At 38.6% G+C, this 18,688-nt stretch overlaps 1 protein-coding gene across 1 annotated transcript; it reads left to right on the top strand.

Annotated features, from left to right (window-relative positions):
• The first annotated feature begins 7,329 nt into the window (after positions 1-7,329).
• gpr146 (G protein-coupled receptor 146) lies at positions 7,330-16,290 on the top strand. Its single transcript, XM_055021592.1, has 2 exons — positions 7,330-7,673; positions 13,608-16,290. Exon 2 carries the CDS (start codon positions 13,649-13,651, stop codon positions 14,648-14,650), a length of 1,002 nt encoding a protein of 333 aa, XP_054877567.1. The 5' UTR covers positions 7,330-7,673; positions 13,608-13,648; the 3' UTR covers positions 14,651-16,290.
• The last annotated feature ends 2,398 nt before the right edge of the window (positions 16,291-18,688 follow it).

Consider the following 18,688-nt stretch of genomic DNA (forward strand, 5'->3'; position numbering starts at 1 on the left):
GGATGTGGCTCTATCAAAATATGCATGAAAAAGCATGTAAAATGTGTCTTTGCAGTGCTCATCACTTCACACGATTTTAAATTTGTGGAAATTTGCAAATAATTATTTTTCAGGCAGGCAGAGTCAGATTGCAAATGAAGGTCACAAAAATCTTCTAAATGTTATTTTCTCTCAAAGTTTTTTCAAGCCAGCCTGATCTGGGCTGAAAAAAGCCAACAGATAAATTTCCCTCGAGAGACAAAGAAAAACCGAGGAACGTGCCATAAAACTACTGCTGAGGCATATGGCTGAGGTGGATGTTATTGAAAAGGATGCATTACAATGCTGACCTGCGGTCAGAGCACATTCTGTCACAAGGGACAACCTAGCAGGAGATAAGCAGCTGCCTGCATGCCTTTCCTTCTGCCTGCAGTTCAGCACCAACTCAGTTACCCTGCATTGTTTGACCAAAACATATCTTCCATCAAAGCATAAGTTCGTTTTACTGACCTCAGGTATGTTACTAAGTTATGTGGGCCTACACACTTAAATGTAATGCCTAAAAAATGCATGACAAATCACATGTATTCTTATCACAACATCCAATAACAAATCTTATAAGATTTAGAAAGGTGCTTCTGAGTTTAGGGTTTTTCTATTTGTTTTTAAACAAATTTTCTATTTTTTTCTTTACAGCACTTTGATTAACGTTGCAGTTTTTAAATGCAAATAAACATTTAAAATAGTAAGAACAAAATTGAACTTGAACACTACTTGATCTTGGTCACTTTGTGAATAAACCAGTGTCTACACATAGATCACAACTTAGCTACGCTAATCTTTTTGCATTACCTGTATGTCTTTAAGTTTACTTTACCTGAGTTGTATGCTCTAGTTCAGATATTTGAGTTATACATATTTTGTTGCATAGCTCTATGTTTCTTTTGTGTCCTGTTTCCCTGCTGACATTATATTTTTTATGGTTGCCTTGAGCTCCCAATACTTCTCACAGCTGTTCTATATTAGGTTAATCACAATCACCTGCTCTTTGTCCCTGTTATCACTTTTCTCTGAATTTATATTCCATATTTGCTTCCAGTTATTGTTATATCAACATGCTAAATATGCTATCCACTGCGTATTTTTCTAGTTTGGTTCTGGAAGATCTGTCCTTGTGCACTTTGTCAGTGTTTCCTTTTGTCTGTGTGACTAAATTCTCTGAATTGATCAAAATTACAAAATATAACAACATGGATTATTTTTAACGGCAACAAAATGGAATAGCTGATCAAAGGGGATTGTACATCTCTTATGTCCTGTCAGATCTTTTTTCTATTTATTAAGGGTTTACCTTGGGTTCTTAGTCATCCCTCACATTTGGATCAGACAGCCTTAAAATGCTGAAAAGATCTAACCCTGTAAATCACATCAATGTTAGAAATGAAGAAAGGGTACAGACATACACTTCCAATAGATTTTATGTTCTATTCTACAATAAACTGATATTTCTTTCTCACATTGTCATGACATATAAACAGTAGAAACCTTCTGCTTCTACTTCTTCCAGTTACTAATTACTAAAACTAATGCATGCCCACTACCATTACAGAGTAACTTCCTTGTTGACTTACAAAATAACTGCTTCTTCAAAATATCTGTCCACTTTTACTTTACTATAATGACAAATTTTGGGTAGCAGTTGGTTTTCAGTAACGACTAGTTATATTTTGTGTAATTCTTCTTTTATCCCAATATTTTAAATCTAATCTACTTAAAATAGATTAGTTGAGTTATTTTCCATTCTTTGGTGATTCATATTTCTCATTTCAACATACATACTTCAGTAATCCAAGACCAAAACAAACTGACAAAAAATTAATGGCCCTTTGGGTGAAAAAAAATGACTTAGATACTGTCCAAAGGAAGACGACTCACAAAACGAAAGCAAAGCAAGAAAAATGTTCACCACATAACTTTTCTCAGCAGGAAAACACTCAGAAAGACACCAGTCAAATGTGCTGGTTCATCTCATTAATTCTATCTTTTATTTTCAGCTGTAATCATTCAGGAGATCCACTGTTCAAACATTTTATTAATGTATTCAAAGTCACGTGTCACAAAGCACCAACATACACATGTACACAACAATCCTGCTGACAGAAACACATCCTGTCACATGGGAAGCCCTTGTTTTCCAGGAAGCTGCCTGACAGGATGACAGACCTCAGCAGGCAGCAGAGTCAGTTGCAATAGCAAAGCAAAGCAAAGACAGGCTGCAGAGACTCCACTGATTTATTGTTTGATCTATGATTTCTATTATATGATCTATGATATTATGATGTAATAGTATAGATATTTTATTATATCTATAATATGATATGATGTTAATGTTTGATTAACATAATGGTTAATGTATCAAAGCCCCATGTTAATGAAAGCAATACATCACATATACAGCGGTACATTACTCAAAACAGTCTATTTCTGTCCTTGAAGTGTACAGCGTCATGCTATCTCTGCCTTTCCATCAATAAATCAAACATCTTTTCCAATGGATTAGTAATTAAATTTAAATTCATGCTGTCTGATTTAGTCCATTTCTACAAGATTTCAGTCAGCAATATTTCTGATTAGACAATGTTGACTGGGTAGTGAGTCAGAGGAGCTCTTCTGCAATAATCCATCCACTTCCTCCCTTCCCTGTGAAAATGATGAGACGCCCAAGCCACTGGATGCTGGTGCCTGGTCTGAAACACCATAATCTCTACCACAGACTTAATGAGCTTAATGTGCACTCCCAGGCCACTGAGCTTAGAGGCATGAGCACATTGTGCACTGTGATGTACTGCTGTACAGTTTGCCTCTGTTTGTGAGCATGCAAATACCCAACTAGACAAACAAATTATCACTGAGACGGAGCTGCTGCTGTGCCTGACCATGATTATCATAGGCCATTCCAGAAACACCCCACTGAGGTGGCAGTTGTTTGTTATATGATGACGTATTTAGGCGTTAGACCGGCATTGGTTACCAATGGTGCCAAATTAAGTGTGCAAACAGATGGCACGTGTTTAAATCTGAGAACTACCTTTTGTAAACAAACCATATACTGTTATGCAGTCAAAAACTGTCAGGCAAAAATAAATGCAGAACAAAGCCTTATATTGGAAATGCAGCTTCCAGGAACAGGGCCTGATTTCTGAACTTGATTGGGGATAAACTCTGATTTCATTATCAACACCCACTCAAATCCTGGCTCTGCCCAGCGTACACCCTTCCATACATGCAGTCGTAAAAGTCTATATACCAAGCACCGTCATGCATCGACGCATTAATCAGCCTGTCTGTGTTTCAACCACTAATGAGAAATTAAAGCAATCTTGATCTATTAGGAAGATAAGAATGCCAGAACAATGCCAGAGATTTTATACATAATAACCATATAATAAAATAAACAGAAGAATCATCAGATGGATGGCTAACATAATCAGTGGTACGAGAGCTTATGTCATTAATCTGAGTTGTTTGCTATGTATTGGTTTCACACTATGAAACAAAATCTGCGCTCCCGATCTGAGTTCATACTTTAAGTTCTATCTTTACAAAGCAATAAAGGGCTGTGAGTTGGATAATAAGTAAAAAATCTCCTGCATACAAACATTTTTTTTGAGTAGACTACTCTTTGTCACAATGGCCAAGTCAGAAAATGATGCAGCATGATGGATGGACTAATAAGGGATGTCTAACTAAGTCTGTTATTTTAGTTTGTGTTAGTATAAAGTGAAAGCAGTGCAGATTGACAAGTTAAAACAGGCTGCTTAAAAAAAGTATACATTTTTTCCACCCATTTGGAAGACGGATCTGTTTTCTAATTTGTTTTATCTATGCTTTGTAAATGTTCACTCCCATCTTTTCCATTCAATTAACTGATATGCAGCAGTGCAACAGGATGTTCTATTGGGGCGCGATATCCTCGGACAGAGAGATTTGTTTATGTGACTATGTCTTCCATCCATCCATCCATTTTCTGAGTACCCTTCTCCCTAACGGGGTCGGGAGGTACTGGCGCCTATCTCCAGCTGCGTTCGGGGCGAGAGGCGGGGTACACCCTGGACAGATCGAAAGTCTGTCGCAGTGACTGTGTCTTAATATCAGAAAAGGCATTCAGAATTTGTCACATTATTGACAGTGTATCACTTTCTCTTGCTTTGGAAAATTGAAAAATCCTTGCGTTTTCATATACTATGACCATAAAAGTACATACTTTAATAGTGCCTTGTTACAACAGAGTATGCTTAGGCATTGTACAAACATTATTTTCTCAAATGCGCTCACAGCTTCACTTGCAGGACAAACATGTATAACTTGGATTTCAATCCAATAGATTTGATATATCTTACAATAGATTGTGCTAAAAAAAATACATAGTATTTGAGTTTTTTCATTTTTTGATAAGGATTTGTTGACAGTAATTTTCTGGCACTTCATACCAGCAAAATACAACCACAGCAGCATTTAAAATGGCAAGTTTTAGTCAGGGCAGGACAAATAAAAACAGTGAAGTCCCTGTTCTCATACATAATCATATTATGCAGCTCGAAAATTCAATTAGTTTTTTCTAAGTGAATTTCAGAATAAACTAAACAATGTTTTTTGTTTTTATAGTTTGAATTAATTTTATTACTTGTCCGCTGTATACTGTTCCATTATCTATGTAGAGATTAAAAGAGAAACATATTTTCTCAGAGTTCATTTTAAATATTTACTTTCTTTCCTTTTTATTTGTGGGGTTTCATTAGTGGCTGATTCAGTCATTCACTTCAGAATTGTGTTGTATTTCTACTGTGATTAATGTAAAGAGCAGAAATCTACACATCTTTACCCAGTGAGGTAGTAATTAAGACCTCATGTCTGGGTAAAAGTCACCTGTGATAAATTTTAACAGAGCATGTACTTATTACATATGACTCATTAGGAGCAATAAAAAAGATGAGGTGCTTCTCGAATTTTTTATAGCTCTGAACTATGTAACTATGATACATTTTTATGGTTTCCATTGTCGATCGTAAACTTTTGGTATCTATAGCAACACAAACAAGGGGATTTTCAGCTGGGTTGTCATCTTTCATCAGGGTAGTCTATGGTGTAATTAACTTCTGTTAGGAGGAGAAAGGCATGACGAAAACCAACTTGCCATGCAACATGGTTTTCAATGCCAGTTTGTTTGAGGCGCTGCAGCAAAGATTTTACATCATAATCCTTAAGCTTCTTACTTCCTCTGAGTTAACGGATTCATTCAACAAAGCAGCACCTATACATGTTTCATCATTTTAATAGACTGTTTATGAAATTTTAGTTATTTTCATTAGCTAAGTAGAGGAATAGAAAACCTTACTCCACATTAAACACAACACAATATATTTCATATCTTTGACAAAGTGAATATTTGGTTTGCCTGGGTTAAACAAAACAACACTTTGTTTTGCAATCATTCCAGGTGTGAGATTAATATTTACTTCTTCAGAAGCTTGACCTTTGGTTTTAAATTAATAATGCAAAAATTACATTTCCCCTAAGAATTAAGTTTCATTCTTTCAAAGAAGACATTAGTGCTCTTATAAGCTCATTTGTTAAACAAATGATGTTTGTTTCCAGCCACTTTTCTTTTTTAGTAAACAATTATCTATCTTTGTAGATTTTTTCTCTCCTTCTAGCACAATAGATGAAATTCAAAGCAATGTTGGTGTACTTTAACTAGTACTTCTGTTGGTCATTTGGGTTCATTGAAACAAGAAGGTAATTAAAATTAACTTTGAGTAACAATCTTATGAGTTTATGCTATAAAAATACTGCTCCAATCTGCTCTTCTAAAATAAACCAGAAGCCAGAGTAGTTGCATTATGATTGGAGTCATGTGGGATTTTTGTCTGAGGCCTGGCAGCAACATTTTGAACAACTTGCAACCACTTGAGGGAGGTTTTGCTAAAACATGCGTGTAGTGCATCGTAATAATTCAAATGTGATTTAACCAATGCATGAATAATTATTTCCAGTTCAGGACGTGAGACAGTGGAGCTGAGTTTGGCAATATCTGTCAGACGATAAAAACAGGAACAAACCACAGTCTTGAATTGGACATCCAAAGTAAAATCAGAATCAAAGATTATAAAAAGAGTTCAAGACCAAAACATCATGCCGATTTATGCGAGCCATTTTTTAATCAACCCTTAAACCAGAAACCCATCATTACTTACATGCAATGTTGCTGTTGCTAAGGCAGTACCTCTCAAATAGTGGGGTGCGCTTCCCCAGGGAGGGATAGTGATGTATGGGTGAGAGAGGGGTGCACGAGAAGCAAGACAGTTATAATTGTCTTTATTCATGTTAGCTGATAAACAAGCCTCCGGTCACTAGGTCGCAGCAGTGTTCAAACTAATCAACAGGCTGCCTGTTCAAGCCAATAGAAGTAGCAAAAAAAATTATTCCCGGGGGAGGGGGCATGACAGAAAATTGAGAAACACAGTGCTAAAGTAATAGGTAAAACATTTTTGGTTAGAGTGACTGTAACAGAAAAGGATGGTAAATATCAACAAAATAAAATTAACCTTTTTTTTTATTATTTTCAGATTTTTACAACAGTTTGCTTTTGTTTAAAACACTTGGCTAATGAGAAGGTGTGCAACTGCTTTGAACATAATTTATAAAGGTTCATAAATTAGAATTTGCATAAACCTTGAGAAAATATTAACTATTGGTGAAATTGTTATACCAAGTCTACATGGAATAACAAAACCATGTTGACTTGGAATAGATAGCATACATTTCTGTGCTTAGAAATGTACTTCTTATGCATACATTTCTAAGCATGTATGCGTAAGAAATTAAACATTTTTGCAAATTTTGACAATCTTTTTATCTTTTTTATCTTTTTTTGTTACAGGACAAGTAGCAAATAACTTCTAGGAGCCTTTAATGTCTACCGCTAAGGCAGACATTAACAAAATTACAGTACACCACTAGTTTTCTACGTGCACAAAACATGGATTCACTGTCATACTTTTGCAATGAAAGGCCTACACAACATCTCTGACAACAGATGTGTTTGACAAGTAATTTTCACCATAAATTTATAACATAAAATATGGTCTATAATCTACGAGCCAAAGAGGGGGTATAACTTACCAACTGTTGTGCTAATTGTTTATGAAACACTGTACTTCTTTGTTTATTGTGTAGAGTCCATTCTTAAAGATGTTTCAAATTTGTATGTGCGCTCGTGTGTTCACTCAAACCCCGCCCCCTGTGCGCTCTGTCCAATCAGAGTAGAGAACAGCCGCTGAGCAGCGGCGGCAGAGAGCGACGGCAGCAGACAGTAGGGGGAGGGGTCTGTGTGTGTATACACTGTAGGACTCAGCACCAGCAGCAACTCTACATTCGTAGTAAAGTCTCTAACGGTCGGCCCCCTTTTTTGACCGAAAGCCTCGTACAAAAAGTTGATAAATGACGGGGGACTCATCGAAAATCGGGTGAAGCAGCTCTTGCTAGCCCTTAAGTCCTCCTTGATATTATCGCGGAGGACTTTAATTTCGTCCGTTTGTTTTCAAATGAAGCAACCGAGAAATGCCAGTGGAAATGCTACATCCGAATCCAATGCCTCCCTAGGTTTGTCACCGATCCAAACCCGTACGCTTGTGGTAAGTTATCCTCTTTTTCTGTCGTTTAATACAGAAGGAATCTGATAAATGTTTTTTTCTTAAAGTAAATTGAAGTGAATTTAACCCGCGAATAAATGGTAGATATGGCGGAACAGCCGCTTTAGGAACGACTGCATCTAGATGTGACGATAAAGGTGAACTAGTGACAGTCGTCTGATTATTTAATTAACGTAATATAGGGTGGTAATTTGTTTTACGCCCAAATTAGTGTAGGTTAGTTTGTTTGTAGAGACTTCGCAGTTTAAACGACGCGTTTACATTCAGAAAACAACACCTGGGGAGGTTTCCTTGGAAGCTTGGTCTCAAGTGCGGTAAAGCAGTCCTCCACTACCAATGGAGATGTTGTTTATTTGGATACTACACCATCTCTTGTTCACATAGCATATACCATTGGGACCTAAATGTTATAGTATGTTCTGTTAGCCATAAGCAGTTTGTAGAGAGCCATAAAATAAAAAATGAATCTTCTATCTTTGAAACACCTTGAAGGAAAGTTTTGTCCTCTTTCAAACTTTTGAAATGGTGTAATGGTCACACTTAATAAGTGAAAAGCCATAGCCAAAAAAGCCAAAATTAGCTTAATAATACATAATTAATATTTGGGTAAGTTTTGGTTTTCAGATTGGAATTAGGTAAAAAAATAAGGCATGAACTGAACGATAATGAGATTTACAGTATTGGATTATTTTTAGTCCGAGTATTAACATTAGAAAACAGCTTGTTCTGAATTAAATGACATGAAATGATCCTTAAAAATAAGGCTTTGCACTTGTCAATTTCATGCACTTGACCAAATGGGACATAGGTGTGTAAGGGGCCCAATTTAGAGGCAGTAAGCCTGCTTTGTGCTGACCATTGAACTCTCACTCCGTTGATGCCTGTCACTGTCAAACACATTGCCAGAAAGCACACCGGGGAGGCGGATTGTTATCTGCTTCTAACCAGAAGCAATTAGTTCCTGATAAGGCAAACTTTCCTTCTGCAAATTACAGCCTGATGCTGCTCAGTATTCTTTGTGGGATAGAAACGAAACAATGACTTGCTCAAGTTCAGCTTTTTTGTAGGTGTGGACTAACTGGCAAGGTAATGATTGACAAATATCAATAGCTTTAAAACAAAGTCTGTTGCTTGTGGTGAATTAGATGAAGACACAAGATGTCTCGAGCTCTTCTTTCAAGTCACAAAATCATAACAAATTTCTCGAACAGCAGGTCATGTTTTCTTATTATTCGGCTGCTTTTACTGTTCTTCTGCAAGCGCAAGTAGGAAATCACGTGAGATCATCCAGCACTTTCTGTGAATAGGCTGCAAGTTCCTGTAAGCATATATGAGGGGTGCGGGCTGAGTGTGTCACACTGCTCTCATCAGCTTGCCAGGTTCTGGCTTCAGAATGCCGAGACGTCAGGCGCTCGGCCGTCACTGATCATGCTTTGGTGGATCTGGCGCATGCTGAAACACGACTTTCCCCTCTGGGAGTATTTAGTTTAAATAATTTTGACATGGATTTGTTTACAAAGTTCAGATGAAGTAATCCAAGTCAGATTCATTTCTGACTTGGGTTGGATGGAAACTTATTAGCAGATGTCTATTGGGCTTTGTTTTGGGTTGTTTTAATGCTGGAAGCATCAAGTAAAAGACAGATAAACATATATTGTCCTATATAGTAAGCTGTATTGTAATACTACTTTTAAAAACATATGAATCTAATTCAACAGCAGGAAAGGTTATTTAAAATATGTATTCACTATGAAACATAATGTGCATATGCCATAATTTATTAAAATATGGTTGAAAAGTTTGTATTTTTGTTGTGACAGCATCTGTATCTAGTGCTTGTTGTGGTTCATCTTGTCTCAGTGGCCTTTCCTCAACCCCAGAAACATCACCCTCAGCTCCAGACTCCAGAATAGGCTTGGATAGGAAGGATTCTCATGACACCAAATTAAAGCAGACACTGCTCATACAGCGTGAACTTGCACCTCGCTTGTTTTCCCCCCAGCTGAGTGGAAAACTAGAGCTCTCATTATCATGGACTGCTGGCGAAATGTGCATAGCTGAAGTGCAATGACTGTGACAACACCCTGGTAGATATAGCTTAGAAAGAAAATATTAAAACAGGAAGCCTTTATTGAACTATATTTCAAACTTCCTAAAAAATTATGCTGTTTTTAATTTTCTTTTCCATTTTGTCTGATCTATCTTGCAGATTGGCTGCAAAAATGTGTTCTACATGCACTTATAATGGGATAAAGGATTGTTTGTCCTCACCTTGTTGACATATACTTGAAATCAAATAAGAGATTTAGTGCAATCTGCCTTGTTTCACATTCATGAAGTGAATCTGCCACTATGCCTCATTTCAAAGGTGCTCTGTATGATTGAGATATTGTATTACATTATTTCATGCGTTTGTTTACCACAGAATGCTGCTTGAAAAAGCAATCAGAACTTTGGTACACTGTGTTCATTAAAGGGATGGTGTTGGTTAGCTACAACACTTAGGTGAATTGCCAGAGAATTTTAAAAGATGCTCTTTTCTGAAGAGCCCTGACTTTACCAACAAAATATCCCCCAGACCACTATATCATCAACAACTGCGTGAATTGTTAACAAAAGTCAGGATGGCAATAAGCTTTGTTTGGGCCAAATTTATCTTAACTTGAGACTCCTTGGACAAAGCAAAGTTCTTTTCCAATCTTTTCTTTTTCCAAATTTGTAAAGCCTTTGTGAATTGTAGCCTTGGTTTCCTTTTGTGAAGACAGTAGGCTTCTGCTGCTGTAATCTTTGATATGTTACAATTAAGGTAACTATGGACAAAAATGGTGATGGGCGCTGGTGATTTGGCAATCTCATCTTTTCCATTTTGGTCGCTCCAGACCAAAATTTCTCTTAAACAAAATTCTGCCTTCTGTCACCTACAATTTTACCTCAAGTACAAAAGTACGCAAAGACAATGTTTCTGTACAAAATTGAGGTACAAAGTGGGAGAAATGCTTCGAAAAAATGGCTTAGACACTCATGCCATATTTTAAGTACATGATTTAGAAGCATATACTTGTACTCCCATTTTGCCTTTGACTAAGTGCAAAATGGGAGTACAATGGGATTCCCATTTTGTGACTGAAGCAGTCTGTCTAATTAAAACTATTTATGAAAAAACATTATGGCTAAATTATTCAAAAATATATAATCTGTTCTTAGTTACTGTTGTTAAGCAGCATACATAAATAAACCTCCTCCTGAAGTCATTTATTTATTAGGTATGTTTTTTGTAGTTCACCAACAGAATAAGCTGCCATGACACCAAACATTAGCAGCAATAATTTCAGCAGAACATTTGTTGACATCCACTGCTTTAGCCGTTGCTTTTCCATTTCCTGCTCGATGTTTGTGTCTGGTTGTGACATTGCCTCATAAACAACATATCCTGGGCTCCTTCCGATTTGGATTTTTTTCTCTTTTCTTTTTTGCATTTTTTTTACTAGAGAAAAGAACCTTGACCAACTTTCTTCCACAAGCTACATAGGACATCTCATCCTCTCTGTGTGTACTAGTGAGAGATAATAAGACGATTGTTTTACATACTGTGCGTGCTGCCCTGAAAAACAGGAAGCTTATATTCTCACTTGTGATGTTTTGCTAAGCGAATTTAGTACTAATGGTTTATGAGCTTCTGTTGGGCCCAGAAAAAGACAGCTTTTTAAAGATAATCATTAGCAGTTTGAAGGGAGCCAATGTGTTAATGAAAGGGATGCGGGGGGCATAAATGTCTGCATAAAGCAGGTGCTAATGAATAAGGACAGCAAGCTGTGGTGCAACAGGCCCTCTTTAATAAGCACCAACTTCCCCTAAAGTCATTTTCTCCTGAAGTAATTAAAGGTTATGGAAGGGGGCGAAGGAGGCAGAGATAATATGAAACATGTTCAAGGTATAGCAGGTAATCTATGGTCCTGGATCATAGCTAAATGTGAACTATTATCAGTGTCTGTTTTAGTCAATGAGTCACCCAGCTCTGCTGTTTACAAAAGGGCTACCCAGTGCTACTGTGCCTTCTGTGACGAGGTTCCCTTTTTTGTAAGGAGTAACTCTACACGGCCCTCCACCCCCCCTCTGGCTCTAGTTTAGCTCTGAGCTCGAGCCTCCTCCATAGGCTCATTACAGAGCAGAGAGTAGGCCGTAGTGTGCATGTGTGTCTGAGGCTGAAGGCCAAAAACGGCCCCTCTGTAGTGGTGTTATGTAAGTGAACGGAAGAATGTTTTCCTTTTACTGGCATAGTTACTCATCGCCCTAAAAACAAAACTCCATTCGGTGCTCTTTGTGCCAGTGAGAGGTTTCATGAAAATTCTGTCTAAGTCACTCCCTACATTTTTATTGTAAAACACAATTTCAGAAATATTCTGCTTTCGTATTTTTTTTTTATTTTTTGAAGGAAGGTGAACAAATTTAAACCAATGGAAATGAAATTGAGAGGATGCCAATGTCTTGTATTAGGTCAAGGAAAATGAGATTTTACATGTAAAATCTCATTTTCCTTGACCTAACCTTGTCAACAAATTTATTTAATGTCACCCTGGTGGATTATGATTGCTTTTTGCCCATCTGCAGCCCAGGCTGACGTGTGCATTCCTTTTTTTTTTTTTTGGTTTGTTTTTAACCTTTCCCTGAACTCTAGCCTAAAATTCCTTCGTCCACTGACCCTTCGACGTAGCCTGCCTCACATTTCACTTGTTATAAATCCAGCCATCAACACACTCCCAGCCGGGTGAACTTGGCAGGAACCTGAACTTCAAAGATTAGTGCGCTCAGCTTTGAGAGCAGCAGCAACAAATCTATATGTAAAGTGTTCTTTTTACCTCAGTTCTCCTCAACCACCTGAAAAGTTTGCGAGGCCGTGCCTACATGTGACAAAGAAAGTCGGAGGAGGACAGAAAAAGCTCGCCATGGTGTCAGACAAATACAGTTTTGTGTTCTGCCATCAGAGCAAGGGCTTCTTTTGCTGTGCCCAGTGTGGGTGAAATGGTGTGGGTTTGGAGGCTGAACTGCCAACATATTGTGAGGCGTTTGTATTCAGCCAGTCAGATGCAGTGAAGTGAAATTAACAGCGTTACCCGGAACACAATAGCCGACTCGCTGCTGACGTGCTTTTGTGTCAAGGCCGTGTCTGGTCCTCTGGCCAGCACAGAACGCATTAACAGAGCAAGCTGAAATCTGCTCATTAAGTGGCAAAAAAAGCACACCGTATTTTTTACTAAACAGAACAATGTGTTTGTTCTTATGAATACATCAATAATACAAAACTTGGGCTCTCGGCTACATTTTGTTTATCTTTCCGCTTATAAATTCAATTTAGTTTCACAGCAAACGTCGTCTTAAGGTACAGAAAAATAATTTTAGTTCAATCCTAAATACGTTCTAATTGATCCTAGTCATCAAACAGTACAGTATGGTCAATTAATTGCTTGTACATTTCAAGTCGAGTCACTGACTTGCAATATTCTCTCCTTCTGGACAAGCACGGATCGACAAACATGTGCATTGTCATTGATTTTACATCAATCTCTCATACTGGGCATAGTGACAGTGGAGAGGAAAAAGTCCCCTTTAGCAAGAAGAAACCTCCAGCAGAACCTTGCTCAGTGCAAGAGGCCGTCAGTCACGACCAACTGGGGGTTGGTCGAGGATCTGGTGTATGGTTATTTTTGCTGTTCATGAAAGTTGAAAGCTAATAGCAGGAGAGGTAGCATTATCTCATCTGATGCTCTTGGCCAAACGGAATGCCAGACCTGATATAGCATGTATGGAGAGAAAAATAACTGAGGCAAAACAAAGAGTTGACAGTCGAACGAATGCAACATTGTTACATCTTTTCCTCGAGTTGTGACTGTCATACCCTAACTTGTGTTTCTGTTACAGTGGATCTGTTGAGGGAGCTTTGCCAGCGTTGGAGCCCAGCGATGTGGATCAGCATGCTTTACAATGAGACGGACGCCATTGTGGACTTCCAGCTCTCCCAGGATTTGGACCTCATCCTGTCGATCCTTTCCCTCATCTACCTCCTGGTCTGCTTCCCCTTGGGGTTGTGCTATAACATCCTACTGGTCGCGGTGAACCTCTCCAACAAGGTCTCCATGACCATGCCGGATGTCTACTTCGTCAACATGGCCATCGCAGGACTCGTGCTCAACCTGGTGGCACCCGTGGAGCTCCTCAGCTCCACGTTCACTCGCTGGCACGCGTGGGAGTACAACGACGAGGTCCACATCACTCTGCTCATCCTCTTTAACATCTCGTCCCTGGTTATCATGTACTCCACCACGCTGCTCAGCCTGGACTACTACATAGAGCGGGCGCTGCCACGGACGTACATGTCCAGCGTTTACAACACCAAGCACGTGTGCGGCTTCATTTGGGGCGGCGCTGTGTTGACCAGCTTCTCCTCGCTGCTCTTCTACGTGTGCAACCACATCTCCACCAAGATGGTCGAGTGCTCCAAGATGCAGAACAAGGAGGCGGCTGACGCCATCATGATGTTCATCGGCTACGCCGTTCCGGCTGTGGCCGTGCTTTACGCTTTCGTGCTCATTTTGCGCATCAGGAAGGAGTCCACTCCTCTGGATCAGGACTCGGCTCGCTTGGATCCATCTATACACCGGCTTCTGCTGGCGTCGGTGTGTGTTCAGTTTGTCCTGTGGACCCCGTACTACATGACCCTCCTGGTGCACACGATCGCCGGTGCGCCAGGGTACATCAGCAGTGTGCATTACCTGCCTTCCTATAACTTCATGAGGTGCGTGTCAAAGCTGCTTGCGTTCTCTAGCAGTTTTGCGATGCCTCTCATGTACAGACAGATGAACAAAAACTTCTCCGGCAAGCTTCAGCGGCTGCTCAGGAGGCTGCATTGCAGGGACCAGTCCTGCCCTCATGAACACTCAGCAGTGCAGCAAGTGGTGACGTGAAACTCCCTCCACTTCCCCCAACCCCTTTCCACCTCTTGGCCCAGCCAGCACTTATCTCCCTCTTCTCCTCACTGCACCACCCCTGCACAACCAGTGTGTGACTGGGCTTCCTCAACTATCTGGACTGTATGTGGAGCGTCATTGCTGACTGTGGAATTTCCTGTCCCCTTCCAGAGCTTAATCTGATCCTTCTCTCTCTGCAGTGACGGAACAAATCACGGAAATAAAAAAAAACATTTGCTGCTTTTTTTTTTTTTTTTTTTTGGAGTGGGGGTCAGAGACAAGAGACTTTTGCCAGTTTAAAGGTGTTAAAGTTTGTACAATCATCTGATATCAATGAAGTTAGAGTTTAACCCAAACATCGAGGTATAATTGTAAAGCTGTCTTCAAGCAGCATACCATAGTGGATGTTTGGCTTATACATGACATTTCATTATGTGAATCATAATTAATTTTTCATAGCATAAAAGCTTCTTTTTTTTCACAGAAGCTGAACCAATAAGCTAGAAACCCAGAAATTAAATAATAGAGATGCACCAGTTGGGTTTTTCTTGGCCGATAACAAATGTTCTGGAGGTGGTTTGGTAGAGGTGTAGCTCAAAATCAGTGTTACTAACCTTTCTTTGTCTTTTTTAATAAATTGAAAAAATTGCATCAAATATCAAAAACAATTAATCATGCTTCAAAAATATTTGGAGTGCTCCATTTTAATGCATTTAAGGTATCAGGAAAAAATGGATTCTTTAGTTTTTGGTCTGCCAATCAAGATTCTATTTTGATTTCTGGGTAATTAATTGGTGCATCTCTATTAAATTATGTATCTTAGTGCTTCATACAAAAGTGTAGCTATAGCTGTGAGTATAGCCATCTCTAAGCAAAAATACACCTGAATTAGAAGGCGACTTGGTTCGGTTTAATGTTACTGTTCGGGATTCTTGATCATAATATTACCTAATCTGCACATTTTTTAAGGGAAAGATCCTTTTTTTTTTTTTTCTTCTAGAATTTGTCGAATCTGTTTACCAGTGGCAGATCCACCCTGCAGCTATGAGTACTGGAATGAAGATGCGTTTTCTTTGATTCAGTTTCACAGGCACAGACATGTGCCCAGCTCCTCAGTAGATTTGCCACTGTAGATTTATTCACACCACCTCACCACCTTAAAATCTCACTTGACAAATAGAAGTGAAGCTTGTATTCAGGGCTCAACATAACCGGCGTACCTCTTACTTCTCTGCTGAAACATTATTACCTGTTAGTTATAAGCAGCTCCACTGAGCACATTAACCTGAGCTTGACAACCCAGTCTCTTGATTTTTTTTTTTTTTTCTGAGTTGTCTTTCACTTCTGTGAGTATTCTGAACTTCACATAGGGTCAGTAATGTCCATGCAGAGTCTTGTAACCAATCGCAAGCGGTTTGGAGGTTTTGGCCAGTTGAAACATTTTACACTCTCTGGATCACAGGAGAAAAAAAAACTATGTACAAAATTTGGAAAAACTTGCATATCGAACACTTGTTTATTATGCAGGTTGGATGCTGCTCAGATGCATTTAAGCTATTTTTCTTTTTTTTGTCTGCCATTTATTTAAAAGAGTATATATTATTGAGCTCTTGCTAAATAAAAAGGTTACAATTGCACAGTGTTTGTTTTTGTCTTTGCAGACTTACTCTGTAAGTCTTAGTTGATTCCAGTCCCATACTAAATCATAAACACTTCAAGATTATTGATGCAAAAATATTTGGATAGCTTCTCAATATGACGTATTGAGAATCAGAATGTTTTTTGTTCAGATTATAACTTGGTCCTATTCGCAGCCCATGTTTTTTCAAACATTTTGTCTACTGGGAATGTTTTGTCTCCAACTATAAAATAAGTTATTATGGGCCTGATTTTGGCAGCATACATCTACTGTGGCACCTTCAGTTCAGACTGAGAAGCATTCCTAATTTAAACTGTGTATTTGTTTTTGGAGCCACAGTATGTGTTTGCTTGCAAGAGTCTTGCACTCATGGTTAGTGATGTGGAGGGGGATTTTGCATTTTCCAAAATGGCATTTAAGCCAGTAGTTATTTTTTCTCCCCAATCCTCCTAAAATTCTGCATGACTTCTAGCATTAAAACTCAGCATATTCTATTATAAAAACCCTAGAAACCATTGGATTCGTGGATCCAAATACACACCAGGTGAATGACAATCCTGGATATCTGCTGAATAATAAACTGCAGTATTGCAACAAACACATTTTAGGAGATGATCTGTGCCTGTTTTATTTAAATGTGTAAATGTTTAATTTACTTATTTTGAATATTGCTGAGACAAAGAAACTGAATTTGGAGCCGCCTTCCCTGGAGACAAGCCGACTGAATCCTTGGCAAGAGGAGTAATTAGGAACGATGGCGTTAGCTTACTGTGTGCTGCCTCATAAATGGAAAAGAAACCATGATCAGACCTCAAACTCACGCCCAGCTAGAGCAGCTGCCCAAATATCAGATCGGTTTATTATTTCAGAGAGGTGGGGGGCGTTCAAACTCGCAAAGGCGGAGATAAATCCAAATCACTCATTTTGCTTAAACAGATACTTGGAATCATTCTCTGTGTGATGAAAGTGTGCAGATGTTTGTGTTTGGACAGCAAAATCTCAGCTATGCAGATCATCCTCTTTAATGTGCTTTAATAACAAAACAAAGCAATGTTCTTTTCAGTGTGTGCATATGTGGGAATTATGTATATTTTTTACGTAAAAGATTTTAAAGAAGATACTTTAACAAGATTACAGTATTATTTTTTTTAGAAAATTATCTAGATTCTGTAAGTACTTTCCTGTTAGCTGAGTAAAAGACTGAATAAAGAAACTAATGCGACAATTTTTTTACTAATTGCAACGACATATGAAATATTACATAACATTGAGAACATATGCTTCAGGATTTGCAGCGCAACCAAACTGTTTCACTTAGTTAACAGCTACAATCTGTATAAATTGTGTTTATTGAAATATGTCTTTCTTTATTTTAATTTAGTGATACTCAAGAATGCTTTATATTAGAGTATTAGACACAATTTTTCGTTTGACCCTGATCAGGTCATGGCAGTAAGCAGGCGGTGTTGGTTGTTCCCTCCCCCGGAGATGCAGCCGCAGTGGGTGTTGGTATTAATGCCACGGCTTATGTAAGGATCCTCTAACCACAGCGTACAGGCTAGTGGAAAACAGAAGCATTCCCCACATTCTGGGAATTGTTCTGTCTTTCGTGCACATGATAGAAACGCTGGCTGCATCTTATGCTGCATTGTAAACAATGCTGCACACTGAGAGCTGTGCCACTGAAAGACTGGAAAGTGGCACAACAGGAGGCCTGTTGCCCTGAGATGATTAGGTGATCAGGATCACTCTGCAAAAGTCTAAGTATAGAATTAAAGGTGTCACCCTGAACAGTCTGCAGACTGAGGTAAGTGCTATGGTGTAGGAAAGGAAAAGTTCCTGTCACAGTCAGACTAAACAACGTAACAAGCTTGTGTTGCTCATTCTTATTTGCATTAATAACATATTAGCAGCGACAAAACTAAGAAAAAATTTCACATTTTACTTTAGAAAACAATACAGTGTGATTTGTTTTTGCCGTCTGTTTCAGAAGAAAAAAAAACGTTTTAGTTCAAACTATATAAAAAAATTCTTATCACATTCCTCTTGTAAATAGTGCATTGGGAAAAAAACATCTCTGAGCAGGTACAGCCTGAAAATTTAGTTATTCTGACACATACCACAGTTTTTATTGGGTTGCATTAGTCCTAATATTGTTTTTCCTTCTTAAGAGGCTGAGCCAGACCACAACTATGAGGGTCAAGCTGAAAAGTGAACAGGAACAGGCCACCTAAGAAGACAGAACATTTGGCCTGCAGCTTTTTATGCTTTTTTTGGCAGTCGAGCTCATTTCAGACACGACCTCAGACCACTGATGTTTCTTTTAATGCGGGTGAAATTGGACTACAGAGAATGAGGACAGGAACATGACTGGGCAGGGCACCCTTGGAATTATA

Source organism: Poeciliopsis prolifica, unplaced genomic scaffold, assembly GCF_027474105.1.
Source record: "Poeciliopsis prolifica strain line A6 unplaced genomic scaffold, Auburn_PproV2 SCAFFOLD077, whole genome shotgun sequence".
Classification (NCBI taxonomy): Eukaryota; Metazoa; Chordata; class Actinopteri; order Cyprinodontiformes; family Poeciliidae; genus Poeciliopsis; species Poeciliopsis prolifica.

What these genes read in the sequence shown, in the direction of transcription:
- gpr146 (XM_055021592.1), top strand. Translation starts at nt 13,649, where the DNA reads ATGTGGATCAGCATGCTTTACAATGAGACGGACGCCATTGTGGACTTC.